This window comes from Triturus cristatus, chromosome 12 (genome assembly GCF_964204655.1).
Source record: "Triturus cristatus chromosome 12, aTriCri1.1, whole genome shotgun sequence".
NCBI classification, from domain to species: domain Eukaryota; kingdom Metazoa; phylum Chordata; class Amphibia; order Caudata; family Salamandridae; genus Triturus; species Triturus cristatus.
This window is the reverse complement of record NC_140595.1, coordinates 768,639,695-768,660,871: the sequence shown is the minus strand read 5'-3', so window position 1 is coordinate 768,660,871 and position 21,177 is coordinate 768,639,695. Positions and strand designations below refer to the sequence as shown.

The following is a 21,177-nucleotide window of genomic DNA, read 5'->3' as shown; positions in this document are numbered from 1 at the left end:
ATCACAATCTGAGCGTCGTCGGCATAGGATGTTAAGTTAAAACCGAAGTGTTGGATTAATGGAGCCAATTCCGACACATAAATGTTGAATAAGGATGGGCTCAAGGACGAACCCTGCGGGGTGCTTACTCTAAACGTGATAAGCAATAGAAACTAGATCCAGATTGAATGCAAGGATTGCAATATTTCTGTCAGACTGAAGAATCTTCCGCTGTTTCAGCTGACATGTGTTTGGCTCAGGCTGTCACAAACGTTTTCTGGACTCCTCAAACTCAATGTACATTTGTGCTCCAGGACATCAAAGTGACTGCGCCTATGTAGAATAGCAAGTACTTTCATTATTAATTTGACAGCAACGTTGTTGTATCCGTCACAATATAACATCTTTGTGTAGGAGGAAAAATAATGTAAGCGGCACTTAGAATACGCTGGTTGTCTTGTACATTCAACTTGTCTGTGCAGAATGCCACAACTATACAACATTAGGGATACATGAAGACCTCTTATGCACTATCCATGCTTTAGTATTTTCATCATGATTGGAAATTTCTTGGACTTGTACTCTGGCAGCTGAATTACTTGGTTGCACTGCTTTATAATATAATTCCAGTTTTCAATATCACAAATGAAGAACTTGTGTGAGTACAAGCCCTCTCCATATCCTTTGCTGAGGGTCTGTCTACATTAATGCAATGCCATAACAAATCACATTTCAATTTTTTTAACAGAGTTCAGTCTTATTCTCAGTCACACACATGCACACAGACACAACAACAGTCACACACAGGTGCAATTAGAAACAGCTGAATACATTTTAATTTAGCAAGTTCTTTAAAATGACAAATGTCTAAATTATGTATATCACAGACTTTGGACAGAATTAGTGAATCGCCCCAGTGATCTCTTCCCACACACTGAGAGTGCCTAGTCCATCAAAACTTATTTGAGGGTCTTGTCTTTAGGTACCCTGCATTTACATACCCTATGTGGCATGCCTTCTATTGCTACCGTTGATTGTTACTAGTCATGTTTTATATGACAGCAAAAACTTGGTGATCTCACATCTGTCACTTAAACTCCAGCATCTGTCTGGGTTTCATTTGCTGTTCTTGGTTATGATAAAGTAAATTTGAAAATCATGGATAACAAATGCCACAAGCCACATATATTCAAGCAAGCAGGCAGCTCTGGTGATTACCCCCAGTATGTGATTCCCATTAATCACCCTGTCTGGCACTAGTAAGGTACCTGGTGGTGTTTGTTGTTGTAGGGTATTGGGTATGTTGAGTCCGCCTCAGCTTGTACAGGGCTCATCTTGTGCAGTGTCTACCTATGCAATGGCTGCGCACTAGCTGTCCCACTCCCTGCCACAGAATAAGCAAATACTCAAAGAACTTATATTTACCACATGGCCATGCATTGCTCATACTTTATCATACTTTAATAAAGACAAACTCTGAGCCTGTCATCATGTTGCAGCGATTTGTGGCTGTCCACTCGAACCACAAACACTGCTCACCGTTTTTGGAGTTTACTTAAAAAATTTGAACACACCCACTGCAGGCAGCTCTAGCCTAGCCTTATTTAATAATACTTTCTATACATTTTAACCTGATCCAGATGACTCCCTGCCTCCCAGTTGCAATTTTCCACTTGCATGTCCTTTCTACTGCTTTGAGTTCTCCATCTACAATAGCTTGTTAAGGGGTTTGAAATGCAGCAAAGAAGCCCTTTGCTTGTAGGTAGACAATTGCGACTTGGGGTCCAGTAGGTAATGATTGCTTGAAAGAGTACCTGAGTGCTCTGCTGTGTCAACTGCTTACTAGTGGTCGCCATGCTAGGAGGCAGTCATTATGCATCAATGTATGATGCTAAGAAACAGGTTGTGTTGCCCTAGGATGGTGCTTTCTGTGCAGTGAGGCATATCTGGGAATTCATGTTCAGTATGCCTCCTACTGTCTGGGAATGCATGCACAGTATGCCTCCTCTTATCTCGGAATGCATGCATAGTATGTCTCCGAATATCTGGGAATGCATGCATAGTATGCCCCTATTATCTGGGAATTAATGCACAGTATGATTCCTACTATCTGGGAATGCATGCACAGTATGCCACCTACTATCTGGGAATGCATGCACAGTATGCCTCCTACAACCTGGGAATGCATGCACAGTATGCCTCCTACTATCAGGGAATGCATGAACAGTATAACTCTTATTATCTGGATATGCATGCACAGTATGCCTCCTGCTATCTGGGAATGCATGCATTGTAGTTCTCTTACTATCTGAGAATGCATGCACAGTACGCCTCCTACTATCTGGGAATACATGCACAGTATGCCTCCTACCATCTGGGAATGCATTCACAGTATGCTAAAGTGGCTAACCTAATTTCTGGATAATAGAAGTCAGGAAGTCTGGATTCCTCCGTACACTTCTGCCATCCAGAATCTGAAAGTGGGTGTCCCAGAGGGCTCAGCTTTGAGTCCTACACTTTTTAATTTCTATCTGACTCTACTCGCTGTATTGACACCCTGCTTCTCTTTACATGTGAAAACGGTGCTGACCTTGAGGGTGAAAATATGCAACCCCGATAAATCGGAGATTGTCTTCTTTGAAATTCCACCTTCTGAGGACTGGGGGTTGTGGTGGCCCCAGGATACGCCTCCACCAGCCGCACTTTCAAAATGCTGTTAAATACCTGGGTATTCAAATTGATAATTCTTTGTCTATTACGCCCAAATTCAAGTGGTAGTAGGCACCTGTTTTAGGCTGCTACGAATGCTGAGGAAATTTCTACCCCTTTTTTCTATTGACATAAGGAAAATAGTGATCCAGACCCTATTCGCCTCTAGACTTGATTATGGAAATGTCCTATACTTCTGTCTTTCGTATTATCTTTTGAACCGCCTGCAAGTTGTTCAAAACACAGCTGTGAGACTAATTCCTAATCTGGCTCCCCGAACCCATATGTCCCCACACCTCAGGGCTCTGCATTGGCTGCCAGTGAAAAAGAGGATCAAATTTAAGACACTGGTCATGGTACATAAGGCTCTACATGGCAATGGTGCCAGTTACCTCAGGAGAAGAATATTGTTCTTCACCCCTTCCAGAACTCTGTGGTCTTCATCCAGCCATCTTGCTATCATTCTCAATGTCCACAGGGTCAGAATCGGAGGCAGATCCTTTGTGTTCCTGGGAGCCACAGCCTGGAACCAACTCCGTCTGGTTCTTGGAGCCACGGTAGAATTGTACTCTCTCAGGGAGCAACTAAAAACCTGGCTATTTTGCCATTAAGTGTTCCCTAGGTATTAGTGGCGATATTCTTGATAGCGCCGGGACACTCTATGGAGTAGCTGTGCGCTTTATAAATGCTGTTTCATTCATTCATTCATTCCTCCTACTATCTGGGAAATCATGCATAGCATGCCTCCTACTATCTGGGATGGCAAGCACAGTATGCTTCCTACTATCTGTGAATGCATGCACAGTACGCCTCATATTATCTGGGTAAGCATGCACAGTATGCTTCCGACTATCTGAGAATGCATGCACAGTATGCCTCCTACTATCTGGGAAAGCTAGCACAGTATGCCTCTGACCATCTAACAATGCATGCACAGTATGCCTCCAACTATCTGAGAAGGCATGGCTAATATGCCTCCTACTATCTGGAAAAGCAAGCACAGCAAGCACAGTATGCCTCCCACTATCTGGGAATACATGCATAATATGCCTCCGAGTATCTGAGAATGCACGCATGGTATGCCTCCTACCATCTGGGAATGCATGCACCGTATGCCTCAAACGAGCTGGGTATCCATGCACAATGCGTCACAGTTGGGATTTTCAAAAAGCCACATGTGCATTGTCTTTGTATCAAGCCATCCATGGGGTCCTAATAATTGTAGTTGTGATGTTTTCAATATAATGAAGATGTTGTGGTCTCATACATTTTACATTTTATTTCATGTATCATACAGATATACAAAACAGTGTCAACAGTGGTTCATAGAAGCTCTATGCACTAACAAGGGGAGAAACATGTAACCTAGAAATCACTTGACAAAGTTTGAAATCGCCCATATGTTGCAAGAACCTAAAAGGCATAAGAGAGTATGATCAATCAGTTTCTAACACTAAGCCCAACTACCAACAAGAACAAACAAGCAATTCCCTTAAAAACACTAGAAGATTATTCAACTATGATCGGACCTTCTCATGAAACCCTTCACATGGCAAATAGAAATAAATGTTCTCGTGCTTTGCAGAAAAAATCCAATTCACAGTAAAAATATCAGCCTCAACTCGACCTCTTCTGACATACCTCATGCACAGACAAAATCATAGAATATATTCTCCCACATCAGCAAAGGCTAATGGTTCATGTTTATACCACCTAAAACCAACCAACCACCACTTTGATATCCGATTAAAAACAACCATAACATTATATTTTCACCTTCTTTACCATGCCTGGTGGGAGATAATCATCACTTTCCTCATCCAGAGAATGAGAATGTTCACAGATGTTTTTAAAAATGTCAAGCTAGCTCCCATTCCTAAAAGCTCAAATTTTGGTCAGAAATGACTCTTCAACTCACTTTCTTTCTCTAAAATGCCAGGGCTTGCAACACCAAGATCATCTCCCAGCAGACCATCAATCTGCCTTTCACACTGGCAGTGGTGTTGAAAGGAGCACTCTGAAAAGTCTACAGGATGTACACTACATTCGGGTTAGAAGACATTTTCTGCCCCCTCGTCCTTTTCAAACTCTCAGTGGCTGGATTTTGACACATCAATTGCAACACACTAATATCAACATTAAAAACAAGGGTATTCGAGGACAAGTGTAGTGCTGTTTTACATCCTTTATATCAAAATGTCACGAGGTGCTAAAAATTGCAAAAATCATCCCTGAAATAGCTTGATGGGTCGGACTGGAGTAGGGCAGTGTGGAAAGGGGCAGACTGGAGTGGGGCAGGTTGTTTTGTATTGGAGTGGGGTGGATTAAAGCGGGGCAGATTGTTTTCGATTGGAGTGAGGTAGATTAGAGTGGGGCAGAATGGAGTGAGGCAGGTTGTTTTGGATTGGGGCAAATTGGAGTGGGAAAGATTGTTTTGGATTGAAGTGGGGCAGTTTGTTTTGGATTGGAGTGTCACAAATTGGAGTTGTGCAAATTGTTTTGAATTGGAGTGGGGCAGATCGAAGTGGGGCAGACTGTTTTGGTTTTGAGTGGGGCAGATTTTTTTCGATTGGAGTGGGACAGATTGTTTTGGATTGGAGTGAAGCAGCTTGTTTTGGATTGAAGTGGGGAAGATGGTTTTGGATTGGAGTGGGGTAGATTGTTTTGAAGTGGGACAGATCATTTTGGATTGGAGTGATGTAGATTGTTTTGGATTGGAGTGGGGTAGATTGTTTTAAAGTGGGGCAGATCATTTTGGATTGGAGTGGGCTAGATTGTTTTGGATTGGAGTGGGGTAGATTGTTTTGAAGTGAGGTAGATCATTTTGGATTGGAGTGGGGTAGATTGTTTTGGATTGGAGTGTGGCTAATTTGAATTGGGCTGATTTGAGTGGGGCAGATTGGGTTAGGGTGAGTTGAGTGGATTGAAGTGTGTGGGTTTGAGTGGACTGGATTGGGGTGAGTAGTTTGGAGTTAAATGGGTGGATTGTTCTGGGTTGGATTGGATTGAGTGGAGTAGATTGGTGTGGGTGAGGTGGGGTGTTCTGCCTGACTATGAGTTAAAACATCATTTCAGAAATTACACATAAGAAAGAAACACAAAGATACTCTTCATCTATTGAGAAGAGCACCCATGAGCAAAAACAAAAGAAAACATGAATGCAAAGAGAGAAAAGAGAGAAAAGAAGACTTGGCAAAATAAAAGAAAGTTAACTATAGACAACAAATCCTTCCTTGTCCTGCTGGGCACGTTTTTGCCAGTTAGACTCATTTTGTTTGCAGGGCAGTAAGATCTAAAAAGAACAAAATAGTACCTAAATCATTTCAGGAGCAGTGAACGGGCACTGATTAAGCTGAATCAATCAGTGCTTGGTCCCTGCTCCACAGAGCTGCACAGTAATGATGTTAGGCCTGCCTTTGCAAATTATGAGGCTGTGAAGAAGAGTGCCACACAAGCCAACAAATGGTAACCAACGGGCGGGCCACAAGCACTTTTTGTGCTTGACCCTTAAATAGAGTAAGTCTAGCACTACACATGACAGAACACTTATACCGTAACACCCTCCCAAAAGAAATAATGCTAAATTAAAAGATTTAAAATAGTTAAAAACATGAATAGATGCAAAATACTGTTGAACATATATATTTTATATAGATAAAGTACATGTTTATTATTCAGTTTTGAAATATTTAAATAACCTATTTTGGATTTCAAAATTATGTGAGAATACATTTATTCATTGTAATCAATTCTAAATATCACATTTAGTAATTATTAATTCACACTACACAATATTATTTTCTTTGTGTGAGAATTTGTTTTAAAAATTTAAACTTCAGAAAAATCACTTTAATTTAATTTGATATATTTCCATTGATTAACATTTTATTTCAAAATTAATGTAATAGTGCTGTAGCGTTTTTGTTTGAGATTTAAAGTAAACATATAAATTAGCTTTACATTAACAAAAATAGGTTTCATATTTATTTTCAACTTAATAACATCCCTCATTCCTGTCAACCCTGGTAATTTCTCTACATTCAGTCTCACAATCATTGAATAAATGAGCACAGGTCAAGGAAGGCATGTGTGTGCATTAGTGACAGAACCTTTTACAGACTCTGGGGGCTAATGCTGATTATCTGCTTGTCATCTCCCAGGCCACCAGTCCAAGTCATGACTCCAGTTTGTTCAGTGAACACCTCTTCGCAAACATCCAAGATCTTGTGTTATTAAACACAATTGCCACCATCCTCAGTGGACCCTCCAGTCCCTCTCTTGGAAGCACTAGCAGATATAAAAGAGTGCAAGGCACAGTTATAAAGAAACAAATCACCACTCTGTGAGGCAGAACAGCTATTAGGAAAATGCTTTTTAGAATTTAGACTTTTAGAGTGTGACAGGTTTGTATTAATAATTTGCAGCTTCTATATGACAGCCCCCACTGAAGAAAATACCCTTCCTCGTAACAATTGATAAATGCCGATGAACTTTCATATAAAGACACTCATACAAAGGCATCCACTCACATATTTCATATAATAACATACATTTCTGTTCATGTGTACAGTACATTGCCTCTCATTTGGTATTAAAATTCGTATGAGACTTACCATGAGTTGAATGAGATACTGCAATAACTTGATATCAGCAGGCACGTGGCAATAGCAAGATATGAAACTTGCACCCCTAACTTGAATGCCAAAAAACACACTTCAATTTAGCAGTGTTTTTTAATTAAAATTTTATCAACGCAAAATACAAGACATACCTTCCCACAGGCAGAGATATGACATTGATGGCCTTCACCAACAGTCTTCTGGGCATTCGCACAGTCGTGTACCTCCTCTTGTGCTGCTTGATGCCAGTGTCTGCTGCCCACAGCATGGTGCCCGGGTGCCAGCTCAAGAGAGACAGAGCAAGTGGATTTTCAAGAACTGGAGACATCTTGATCGGCGCGATTTTGCGCGTCCACTTGTCTGTGGTGCAGAAAGAGGTCACCTTCCAAGAAGAACCTGAGCCAGCCCAGTGCCAGAGGTAAGTCCATAACTACTCACTAGTGAGCAAAGTGTTTGCAGACTTGTTACAAGCAAACACGGGAAGCCCTACAGCCATCTCTGTTCTCATGGGTGTAGGAACTGTGAGGGATGCGGGGTATATATCCCCCCTGATTTGGAGTGGGGGGCACGGGGACAAGTGTGGAAGCAAGGAGGGGATTAAACAATTTTCCCTTTCACTACCATGATTGGCAGGGCCATTCCTTTGCAAAAGAGCTGCCTGTGATGGCTCTGCACTTGACCTGCTGACCCACCTCCAGCCAACGGTGACCAATCCGATGGTCACAGAATGAAGGTGAGTCAGGAGGCCATCTACCCCCTGAGCCCTTTTGTTTGCGCTAATTACAGCATCCCTCATTCTGTGTGGCAGGACAGAGGCAGAGTGGAGTTGAAAGCTGTGTTTTCTGCTCACTGTTTGCATCCTGCCCTACCCCCACCTGCCACTTTAAAGACAAGCACTGCAGGGCAATGAGAAAGCTCTAAAGAGGGAAGAGTCCCATTCAGCCTGATGCCTGCAGGCTCAAAAAGAGGCTTCATGAAACACAACACTGTCTAGGATCACACCTTTGGGTGAAACAGGGAAGCCGAGATTGGGTCTAGGTTTTACATTTTCACATGGCCCAGTTCAGCTTCTAGAACTGTATCTCTTTCTCACTTACACTCTGAATGCTTTTTACCTCATTATTGAAGGGTTACATTACAGCGTGGGTGACAGGGAGAAGCCGCATTTTATTTTGGGCAGTATTGCCTAACTTTCTTATTTATGTTTTTGTTATCGTTACATACTTGAAGTATATTGTGATCTTTTCTGCTTTTTAATATTCTTGTTTGACTTCTATTATAATTTGTTTCGTTAAAATTCAAATTTTAGGAGTGCTGACAGGAAAAAAAACATGGACAAATAAAATAAAAACAGTTACATGTCAGGACACATTGGTGAAATGCGAGCAAGGCATGTGAATGCATCTGCACACATCTGCACATTTCACACTGTTACAGGGAAATGCAGCGAGTGCAGGCCACGCCCCTAAGAGCGCGTGCAAAAGGCTCTGAGTGGCAAGATGCAGTGTGCCCATCACAGTGGTTAGATGGCACATTGTATCGTCGTCTGTCAGCTCTCTGGGGCCTCGCGGCGCATATATCAAAAGCAGAGAATGCTCACTCTGATGTGTGGGTCTGGCTAGGGGAGGTCGATTGTTCAACATCATCTCCTTCAGCAGAACGGAATAAACACGGATATCGTGGGCCCCGGATATCTTTGGATCTCAAAGAAGGGAGTTGTAGTTCCGCATATATTCAACTTCTTATGTTGCATGCAGAGGGCAAGATTTCTTAGCCAATCGTTTGCCTTGTATCATAACTGATTCATCATGAACAAGAAGTCCATGAATATTCCATCTCACACAGCGCCACTCAATGTGATATAGGAGTGGCAGACGGGCAAAGGCCCGGGAAATGGGGTGTCAAAGGTCAGCGTGCAGGGTCACCCAGCCTTGCAGGGGTTATAACTGTATACAGTCCTTACCATAGCCTGTAACACCAAGAGCTTCTTCACTGTAAATGCGTCCAGTGTAGGCTGATGTGGAGCTGAGCTGCCCAAGATCACACAGAAGAGGAGGACTGCGCTCTCAGAGCACACTGAAGAATTGATGTACCTGATCGCTTGCAACATTTCTAGTGCAGCTTTGATTTGTTTGAGGAGAGGGGCATGATTGGTGCGGGGCACAGAGGGTCTAAGGAGTCTTGGGCGCAGTGGGTCTGCAGAGAGGAGGAGGGCCTAAGCTGGGCAAAGAGGGTCTGAAGGGGGTATGACCTTTTCTTGAAGTGGCTGGTGGAAGATGATAGTCCATTAAATCAAACACTAGAAGTTTTTGTGCAGCACATACTCTAACCTCACACATTTGAAGGTGCTGTCATATGCGATAATGAAGTAAAAACACAGTGCAAAAAATATGCTTGGGATCAGACAAGTTGCATTAGCGGTGAAGCTGGGATTGAGCTCAGGTTTTCTGGTTTTAGATTGTGCAATGCAGCCTCTAGATGGGCACCTCTCCTCTGTTATACTTTGAAGGTTAATGCCTTGTCTTGTAACTCTTGGTGCCTAGGACCAGAGATCTGTTCACGTAGGCTCAAGGGTCTTGGAGGAGCTTGAGCTGCACCAGGTCCAGGCTGGTAATGATATGCCATATTGCTAAAAGGCTACAGAGTGAAGTTCACTTTTATTTCCAGCATCTGTTTATTTTTTACAGCCGACACTGGCACACACCTGAGCAAGTTAAGCAAACCCCACCCCTTCATAGCGCACACAGGGAAAGGAAGCAAAAAGAAAACTCGCACTGTCTGCTCCAAAACATTGCTCTGAATGATGCTTCCCAGAAGTTGTCATAGACTGGCTCAAGAACCGGCCCCATGGATGCCATTGGCCCTGCTTGGCAAAGGGTTAGGACCTTCAGGGACCCCTCACAGCAGAATTCTCACTATATAAGACAACTCCAGTATTTGAGGCATGGTGCAGGCGAGGTTGGCTGTGCCGGTACCCCTTGCCAGGGCTCAGACATCTGAGGTGGGCTGCTAGGTGACTTCGGCCAGCATGCTGCGGCCACAAGCTGCACCCACCCATCACTCCGTGTCCCATCCTCTATTTATCCTGCCCCCACAGGTACCCTCCCTCCAACGGCGCCCGACATAGGCAATACTATTTAGTCTTCGATAATTTCACTACAGTAATCACTCCGCACTTTTAGATGGCAGCAGAAGGCCCTTGCTTCACAAGCACTTTACTCCTAACCCTATTAGGGCCCTAAAATGCTTGCTAGTGCAAAGCATCATGGGTAGGCTGCTGGGTGAGTTTGGCCAGTAGGTGCTGAACGTTTATATAGAAGTGGTGCCCATCCCCCTCCAACGGTGCCACTCATCTCTTCATAGCCTTTCACTAACATATATTTTTTTATAGCGCTGCTCACTCCAGTGTAGGGTGTCAGAGTGTTTTACAGCACACCCTGCCGCGGCCGCTGCAGGTAAGAGCGGTGGGTCAGTGAGGCTGGCTGGGATGTATGTCGAGAGACGACCACGAGGGAACATTATTTATTTATTTAATTTTTCTGTGTGTTCATCTCTTGAAATCTCTCCCCAGCCGGCCCCACCGCCCCACCGCTCTTACCTGCAGAGGCCGCGGATGGTCACGCCCACATATTAAACAGAGACAATGATTCATACAAGTGTGTAAATCAATGTACAAGAAATGCTAGAGAAGCCACATTTCTTTATTTTTGCACAATTAGGCAAAATCATTGACATTTTTTTTAAAGGACGGACAAGATCATTACCAATTAACAAAAGTACAATAAGATGTAAAGCATACTTTTGCATGCTTAATCAAAATCATTGCAAATTTATAAAAGAACACACAAGGGGCCACACATATCAACATTAGGAATAGCGATTACCTAATTGCGATTCTCTGCGAATCGTAATTAGGTAATCTCTATTCCTAATGTATGTAGCAATTCCTAGGGGGTCACAAAGTGACATACATCCTTATATTAAGGAGGTAGGTCACAATGTGCGACCACCTAGGAACTGCTAAATTCACAGGGATGGTAGCCTGCTGGGGTCAGCAGACCACCATGTCCTTGATTATTTTTCAATAAAGCAGTCATTTTTAAAAAATGCAGTCCGTTTTTCTTGAAGGAAAACGTGCTGTGTTTAAAAGGAAAAAATGATAAGTTTTCTTTCATTATTTAAGAGCACTCAGTGGGACCACTGCCTGATCTTAAAAAATGTTTGCCACTATTCTCAAAGGGTAAGGTGTACCTTGGGGCCCCCTTCTCATTTGCAAGTTGGTGGTAAAATGCGAATGTTTTGCGGCCTCATTGACGGTCAGAAAATATTCATACATACCGCAGCAATTCGGTATTTGGTAGTGACACCCTAAAGACGCCCCTTCCAAATACCGGATCGCAAACCCGTTTTTCAATGCGGTAAGAGTTACCGAATGGCAAAATAGGGTTTGAGACATAGGAAAAGCCTTTTTTGCATTCACGAAATAGCTTCATACATGGGGCCCAAGATAATTACCAATTGAAAAAAGTGGACATACAATAACACATTTTTTTTAAAAAAAGGAAATGTTAAATGCTACAAAGTGTCACATATAATCCATACCGATATGCCTTGTATGTCAAGAGTGATCAGTCGGAAAAACCCAGTCAGGATTTAAAATGTAACACACTGGTTAGATTTGCTTACACTAATAGAAATGTATTAATGTCCAAACAAATCCTTTTAGCAACTATAGAGTAACAAAAAAGTGAGAAAAAAACTGTACTGCTCTAAACCTATGCATTTCAGATTGCATGCAGCTCATTGCAACTGGTGCATAGCTCACTATTTTCCATCAGAATTATTGTAACTTGAACTGCAAAGAATTAAAGGGCATCTGTTCAAAGCAGTAACCCACTGGTCTATCTACATAAAATTCAAATCTATGACCTGCATGATACGCTTTGTGCTTTTCAACAGGCACATTAAACCTCTGCGCTACTTAATGATGAGAAGGGGTGGGCGGAATTTGCGAAATTCACTTTCGCAAATTATCGCGAAAATTTTAAAAATCTCCGCAAACACGCGGAAATATCACGAAGATGCGGACGTTTTTTTCCCGCCTGTTCGCGGTATTTTCTGCATTGTCGCGGCTCGCCAATTTACCCATGTGGTTGCTCGCGGACGCAGCCATCTTGTTTTCACTTGTCTCGCAGTGCATGATCGCGATAAGAAAGACGTGATCGCGCGACGAATGACATCACTGCGGGCGCGAACTGTCGTGAGACAGCGCAAATGGCTACCAACAATCCAACATCTCGTGGAGAACGCGACCGGATCGGGAAAACTTGTCGGTGAATGCGGGGATTCAGGTAAGGCGATCGCGCGCACGCGAGAATGTATTATTTTACAGCGCGAGCAAGCAAAAAATTTCCGGTAAAATGAGGATTGCGGAAATGTTGACATTTTCGTGCTCTTCACGGAACGCGAAAATGTCAAATTATCGCAATTTCCGCGACCGGATCGGAATTTTAGCCCAGGCCTAATGATGAGTCAAAACTGATACTACGCAAAACACAGATCTCTCCAGCAAGCATATTAATCACCAGAATTATGTTGGCATTGCAAATCAGGAGCGGCCCGTGCAGGTAAGAGCAGTGGGGCAAGGTGGGAGGGGAGTCGACAGGCGACAAGGGAAAATTAAAGAACAATGCTGCAGATGCCTTTTACCCCCATAAAATATTCTGAACTGCAGCACCTCTTACTCCTGAGGTTTGTGCCTGTTGTGACAGTTCCTGTCACACTTCCTAAAGCTGGCACTGAGCAAATGCATTTTGTTCTGTTTGATACACATCTCACAGAATAGCAGACAGGAAATAGCTTGTTTCTGTCTTGTGTCACATGGCTAGGTGTGTGTGTGTGTGTATGTGCGCACCCTTTTCACATGTTAGGCTTGTCATATTTGCATGCATCTCATATGCCATACTTCTCATATTGACAAGCATCACTCATTATAATTAGCATTTTATATAACATGCTGTTCATTTTGTGAGGCTCCCACACAGTTTTTGTAGTTTTGAGCATCTTACACTAAACCTATCTTAGGTGGGCATCTCACACATCATGTCTCTTGCATTTCTAACCAAGTTTACAAGTTTATTTATTTGTTTTAGTTCTCTACTGTGAACAACACATTACTAAAAAGATGAATAAATACATTTGTTATTTAAAAACTGGTAATTGACCAATCTAATACAATTTAAAAAAGGTTTTTAAAAATGTAAACAGATTATAACGCACAAAGTCATTAGGAGGTGACTTAAGAAGCGAAATCAAACTCTGAATGGTTGTACAATGACATCTTGTTTGAATTAGTTTTAGATACCGTTTTCTGGCTTCTACCACTGTCGAGTTAGGGCAAACAAACAAAACATGCTTCAAGCCTTGCACCCCTCCATTACAAAGCTCACCGGTACTACAGGCATTTTCATTGAAAATCAATTTAGAGGTAAATGATTTAAAAGGGAGAATCCCAAGCCGAAGTAGTATAATGCATCGCCTGGCTCCATGCCTTAAAGTAAAACGAGTCTACTGTTGCACTTGTTTATATTCTATTGTGTCTACATAAGGTGCGTAATGGTGCCATTTAGAGCAGTGTTGGATATCAAGATCGTGACTTATTCGCTGCGTTAAATGTTTTAGGTAAAGCCTCAAGTGTGCAGGGGACCAAGATTTCAGCAGTTCAGTTGTACAGTTCGTTAATTTAAGTGCTATATTTAGATTTTGACTAAAAACTTACTTTGGTGATCCTAGGTCGAATGTCTCTGTTTTTAGTAAAGATCTTAAAGTGCCTTGTTCTGCATGTACAAGATTGTAGGCCCATCTTATAATATGCATATGAGCTGACTATAGCTAACTCGAGGCACAGAGCTTATGCAGGGACTGCCTGGTGCACTTTAATCAGTTTCCGAAGTATTTTCCCTTTCTTTAATTTGTATTTGTTGGCATTGTCTTATTGGGATATATTCAAGAGCGCAAGAAAGTTCGCTTTGTTGAGGAGGTTGATAAGTTCATTGAGCAGTTTGAATCGGGATTCACTAAATGCTAGACCTGGGAGGAAGGTGGATGGGTTTTTGCTTCAGTGCTATTCGAATATTCAAACAGTTAAATTAATTTTTGTTTTTTATATTGTTTAATTCACACTAAGGGTACATGGTTTTCTTCCATTACACGCAGAGGGGTCACTCACACAGCTTTTTGCCATGGGAAGTTGGTCAGGGTTTTCCAAGGGTGGGGGTGTGTGGTGTGGGGTGCACAGGGTGGGGAGTGTAGGGGAGAAAAATATAAAAAATACCTCAAATGTCTTGTTGTTCACCAAGCTAGTTTGTTTTGTGAGGGTGTTTAGGGGATGACTGGGAATAGAGCAAACAAGTTAAAAGTCTTGTTGTGGAATATGAATGGGCTCCGGGTGAAGAGCAGGAGAGACAGGATAATGGAGTATGTGAAAGATAGTCCTGCAAATTACTATTTTACAAGAGACACATCTGACGGAAGGGGAAAGTAGGGTGATCTTCAAAGCACAGAGATGGGTCGTGCATGCAATTTACACGAGGCAGACAGCAGTTACTAAGGGGGTAGCATAATTGGTTAAGCACGGCACCAGAATGGAATGTTTCAAATATTGCGGGAAGATGGCTTTTAGCTAAGTTACACATTTTTGGGATTAACTTTACCTTGGTGGGCTATTATGGTCCGAACCAAGATGATACAGGTCCTTTGGATGAACTAGCTAATGAGCTTTTGGGCTTCCCGGATCATATTGTTATGGCAGGAGACTTTAATACAGTTTTGGACCATAAACTTGATAGATCCCTGAATAGCAGAGCAGCAGTAAATCCCAAGATGTCAGACAGGGTGCGTTTGTTGATGGCGCAGGGGGGTCTCTGTGATATATGGAGATGTAAGGCTGGCTCTCAAATAGGTTTCACATATTATAACAAAAAATATAAACATAAGTCTCTGATAGACTATTTTTTGGTGGACCGAGTTGTTAAGGATTATGTTTTGGAGGTTGAACATATTGGGGTACACCTGTCAGATCATTCAGCCATCCTCCTTCATATGAGGGTAGGAGAGGGAACTGTGAGTTCAAGATCGAGGTTGGATCATACAATTTTATTTGAAACTGACACTACTGAGACCTTAAAAGAGGAAACTAAGGAATATTTTGAGAGGAATCAGGGCTCAGCTACGATTGGGATTGTATGGGATGCTTACAAGGCTTATTTAAGAGGCAGGCTAGGTGCTTTAGCGGCAGGGAAAAGGCAAGCATATTATAGAAAGTTCTTGGATTTAGAAGAGCAGATTCGGAAGTTGGAAGCTGTTTTAAGTAAGTCAGGAAGTCATGAAGGTAGTTAAAAGGAGCTAGATGAAATATTAAACTTAAAATCAAGTTTGTCAGGAGTTTTAAGGGATAGAGTTAAGGAGAAATATGAGTCTAGCCAGCAGGCGCATTTTGAATATGGTGAGGGCTGCAGTAAACTACTAGCTTTGAAGGCAAAGAGTGATTAGGTTAGAAATTTGATTAAAGAAATTAGTTGTGAAGATTCAGGTGTCGTTCTCAGTGATAGTCGGGGAATCGCATGAGCATTTTATAGACATTTTGGGAAAGTCTATAAGGAAGACTTGGTCATTACTGAGAATGACGTGTTGACCTGGTTGGATCACATGGAACCGTTACCGGAAGAGGTAATGGGGGTGTTGAATAAGGAGATCTCTGTTGAGGAGCTGGAGGAGGTTATTAGAGGAGGTAAAAGGGGAAAAGCTCCAGGGCCAGATGGCCTCTCCATTGAGGTTTATAAAGCTTTGGCAAGTTATGTTATGTTGTGTTATGTTACAATGCATTTATATCGCGCACGGATACTCAAGAGTGTCCCGGCGCGGCTGGTGAATGTAGGAGCAGAGGGTCAGAGATTAGATGGCTTGATTAAAGAGTAAAGTCTTCAACTGTTTCTTAAGTAGCCTAGTATCCTGAATATCACGCAGCTCCAGAGGGAGAGAGTTCCAGGCCTCCACTGCTTTAACAGAAAGAGAGCTGCCACCCAAACAGACCCTGCAGAAGCGGCGGACGATTGCCAGGCACTGTATTGCAGAACGTAGACTTTTGCGGGGGACGTAGAAAGAAAAGCGCCTCCGAAGATAGACCGGCCCTGAACCATGCAAGGCTCTATGAACCAGAGTAAGAGCCTTAAACTGGACTCGATGGACCACAGGGAGCCTGTAGAGTTCCCGTAGATGCTGTTTCATACTCGATCTTCCAGGGATTTGCAGCAGAACCCTAGCTGCCGCATTCTGTATTGTTTGTAATTTTGTTATATGATACCCTGGGAGGCCAATGTACAAGCCATTAGCATAATCAATGTGGGACAAGATGAGGGCTCGAGTCACCATTTCCTTAGCCAGCCTTGGTAGCAAAGGGAGGAACTTTCCAAGTGATTTTAATATTCCAAAACAAGCCCCCGCAAGCCTCTTTATCTGCGTGGAGAACCTAAGGTCCTCCCCAAACCAGACTCCCAGGTTTTTTGCAGGGTTGCCAGTTGAATTGGGCCTCGGGTACTCAGCGGGCCACAGAGTCTCCCTGAAAGAAGGAGGGAAGGATCCGTAAAGAACGACCTCAGATTTGTCCTCGTTACACTTCAACTGCGCACTTGCCAGCCATTTAAATACAGCAGAGAGACAGCTCTGAGCAGCAGTCGGGGACAAGTCGCTCTCTCTCCAAGTGAAGAGGAGCTGGGTATCATCCGCGTAGGCAATGACTTAAGCTCCCAGCTCCTCTGCAAGGTAAATCAAGGGCGTGATATAGATATTTAAAAGCAGGGGGCTCAAAGTAGAGCCCTGCGGAACCCCAGTGAACACCCTCCTAGGTGTCGAGGAGAAAGGTGGCAACCAAACCTGCTGGGGGCGGTCTTCTAAAAAGGATTTGAGCCAATCCCAAACCCGACCAGACACGCCAATGCTAGAAAGCCGGGCAAGAAGTTGTTGATGGGGAACTGTTTTAAAGGCCACAGAGAGGTCCAGTAAAATCAAGGCCACTCGGCCGCCCGCGTCCAGACATTCCCTTATTGCCTCCGACATTTCCACACGTGCGGTCTCTGTGCTGTATGATGCCCTAAATCCGGATTGGCCTGGGTGAAGAGCACCAGATGACTCGACGAAGGTGGCTAGCTGTCTAAAGACTGCTTTCTCGCACACCTTGGCAACCGCCGGAAGAAGGGAGATAGGGCGGTAGCTAGTGAGTATGACAGGGTCCGAGGAGGGCTTCTTCAGAGCAGAGGGACGATGGCAGTCTGGAGAGACAGGTTTATGATGGCATTCACCTCTGGATTGACCAAATCAGCGACCCCCGCAAGCAGCCTAGCAGGACACGGATCTGTTGGAGAACCAGATTTAAGTGATTGAAGAATGGATAGTGAATCCGACAAGGAAATGGGCAAGAAATCCGTCAAAGCGGAAGCTAATAAAGTGGAAGCTAGCATGCTTGAGATGTGGGGCTCAGCCTGTCCCAGAAAATCAGTTCCTAAGCTATCCAGAATTGCCTGGATTTTATCAATTAAAAAACCTGACAGTTTCTCGCACCATTCCACCGAAGTAGGCAGATCAGTGCCCTCTGCACTAGGGTTAAGGAAACTCTGAATGATGGTAAAGATTTCCTTTGAATTATTTCTAGATCGAGCGATGCGCTCCGCATAAAAATTACTTTTGGCCTCCTTGATGACTGCATAATATCCCCTCTGAGGCCTTCTTAATGCTATGTTAGCAGAAGGGCAGTAATTCAGCCTCCAGCAACGTTCAAGTTTTTTACATGAATGTTTAAATTCTTTGAGTGCTATAATACCTATTTTGAGGCAGCTATTCAATGCTATTTTTGTGTCAGATTTTGCTTTGCCTGAATCCAGTAAAGAGGCCAATATAACTTTAATTCCTAAGCCTGGGAAGCCATTAGAAAATGTTGACTCGTAAAGGCCTATTTCTCTTTTAAACGCTGACTACAAGCTCTTTGCTAAAGTTATAGCAGGGAGGCTAAACTGGGTTATGTCACTCTTGGTGCATGAAGATCAGAAGGGCTTCATTACAGGAAGAGCTTTGAAAGAGCTGACATATTCGCTTATAGGTTCTATAGATATGGCTACTGCGTATAATCTTCCTTTGGCAGTAATAGCTGTTGTTGTTGTAAAATCTTTATTTCGGCATAATAGCCATCAAAGAAGAACATATTTAAAAATAAACCCCAAAACTAGTTATAATATTAAAAACAGTTAAAAGTGTGGAAAAGAAACTGTACATCCAGCGTAACGATTTATGCAGTTTTCAGTAGTACTCGTCTCTTAAACCACATAGCAGCCAGGAATTTTGAAACAATGAATACAGTAGATCTCGTCACATCTGATTTGAGTATTCGGAATGCATACATGCAATGAGTGAACCCCAGATTTTTACACAAAGGTACGAGCCAGTACCTTCTAGGCTTACTATAAGCCGAGCAAAAAAATAAAACATGAAGGTAATTTTCATTATCACAATTGCAACCGGGACAATTCGTTGGAAGAGAGGTAGACCACCTAGTCGTAAAGGCTCTAAGCGGTAGGGTTCCATATCTCCATTGCAGATACAGTTTCCTGGCTAAAATGGGGTAAATATCATCTAAAAAAAGTTAAAAATTATATACATGTTTAATCTTTAAAAAAGATTCTGTGAGAGTGCCCACCTCTTGATTATGGAGGAGAGAATCCAACTTACTATCATAAAACAATCTAGAGAGGTGTTTGCGAGAGATCGCATTACAACTATTCAGAGGGTCGTCCCAAAAAGCGGGTATACCCAACCTACCACATTCACTCTTGACGTACATAAGCCAGGGTATTTTCCATATCTTGGGCATACATAGTAATTCTGCCAGTTCCAGCCTGTAATTTAATATCTCAGGAGTTGTCCAGAGCCTACGCCAAAACCTTAAGGGTTTGACGCCAAGCTCATGGGCAATCGGTCTTATACCCAGATCTAACCTCAATGGGAGGAGTGGAGTGCTGGATGGTAGGGCCAATAGTTTTCTTAGGAATTTATTTTCAGTCCTGCTAATGTCAGACTTACAAAAATGACCCCATAGTTCACCCCCATACATCGCCGCACCCCTTGCTTGTGTTTTATAAATCTCTAATGGTGGTCCTATTGGCTTTATGGTCGACTTGTTAGCAAGCTTTAGAATGCCCCCTGCCAACTGTGCCAATTTCAGTTGGGACTTGGTTTGCTGGGGGGGCCACATCATACTCTCATTGATAGTTACCCCTAAGTAATCAAATATCTTGACCCTCTCCAGTCTTGTAGTGCCTATTTTTGGACTAGGGCAAGTGGACGCTGGTGGATTAAAAATCATAAATTTAGTTTTTAGTGCATTGATCTCCAATCCCCGCTCAAGGCAAAAGGACTCAAATCCGTCCAGTATGTGTTGAATCCCCATTGGGGATTTTGAGAGCAGGAAGGTGTCGTCTGCAAACATAATTGCAGGCACCCGGCTTCCCGCCAGCTTTGGGGCATCAGTGTTTCGAACCGTATTTAAATGAGTGATCACTCCATTGACATAGAGGCAGAACAGGGTCGGTGCCAGAACGCACCCCTGCCTTACCCCCCTGTCAACGGGGAATCGTGTTGTCAGGGCTCCATCCTTCCCGCACCTTACCTGGGCAAAATTTGCTTCATGAAGCCTCATCAAAATGTGCAAAAGATGATGCGGAAAACCGAACTCATAGAGCACAGACCACAATTTCTGGCGTGGGACCAGATCGAAGGCGGCACGTAAGTCCACAAACACCATGTACAGACTGCCGCCCTCCAACGTAACCGTCTTCCAGAATAAAAGAGATAGACGGAAGATCTGATCCATAGTGGACGTGTTTTTCCTAAATCCCGCCTGGAATGGGCTCATTACCGAATGCTCATCAATCCAATCCTGCAGGTGACTTAAAATTAGCCTTGCAAAGATCTTTTGCGGGACATCTATAAGGCTGATGGGCCTGTAGTTGGCTGGGAGCAGAGGAGAGCCCCTTTTAAATAAAGGGACTATCTCTGCTCCCAGCCAAGTACGGGCACCTCCATGCCTCTCAGGATGGCATTGTACAAAATGCACAAATATGGGGCCCATATCCTTGGTTCGTGTCTGAAGAGGTCACCCGGGAGTTTGTCCAATCCCGGGGCTTTACCAGCTATAACTTTACCAATTGCTTCATGGACCTCTTCTAGCGGAAATTCGAACACCTCCTCAGATGAGGTGGATATAAACATATTCCTATCAATCCCCTCAGATTCAAAGCCCTCAGATGAGCTGTACAGGCTCCGGAAGTGCTCCTCCCAAACCTCCGCTGCTATATTAGGTTCAATTGCCGACACCGGCTCCCCAGAGCCAGTGTTGACAATGGACCAAAATTCCCGGTGGTTTCTAGTTGCAAGGGCAACTGTCAAGTTTGTCCATTTGTCATGGTCCCATGGTAATTTAGACTTTCTACAGGAGGCATTATACCAGGAGGACGGATAAGCCCTCTTGGTCCGTCTAGGTACCGGGGGGTTCAACACTACAGCCAGGGTACTTACTAGGGCAACATGGAGTGCCTGGAGTTTAAGGAGGTAATCAGTGGGGCAAGGTTGAGCGATTAAGGCACTTACCTCCTCAAATACGGGAACTATCCCTAAATATAGATTGTATAGTTCGTCCGGGTGGGCTACCAAATTATCCCACCTGACTCTGCGCCTGTTGTTAGAAATGGTCAGCCTAGTGCCTAAGTCTGCATGGCTCGTGCGAGTTTCGTTCTGAAAACCAGGCAAACTTAACTCCAGAATCAGG

The 21,177-nt window shown here is 43.3% G+C and overlaps 1 protein-coding gene across 1 annotated transcript in view; it reads right to left on the bottom strand.

Moving 5' to 3' along the window:
• LOC146782778 (vomeronasal type-2 receptor 26-like) overlaps nucleotides 1-20,223 on the bottom strand; it is a 140,847-nt gene extending 120,624 nt beyond the window's left edge. The window contains exons 1-2 of the mRNA XM_085637248.1: nucleotides 20,020-20,223; nucleotides 18,803-18,965 (exon numbers count right to left, since the gene is read on the bottom strand). Of these exons, the coding sequence (XP_085493374.1) occupies nucleotides 18,803-18,965; nucleotides 20,020-20,223 (367 nt within the window). The remainder of the gene's footprint in view (nucleotides 1-18,802; nucleotides 18,966-20,019) is intronic.
• Nucleotides 20,224-21,177: the final 954 nt, after the last annotated feature.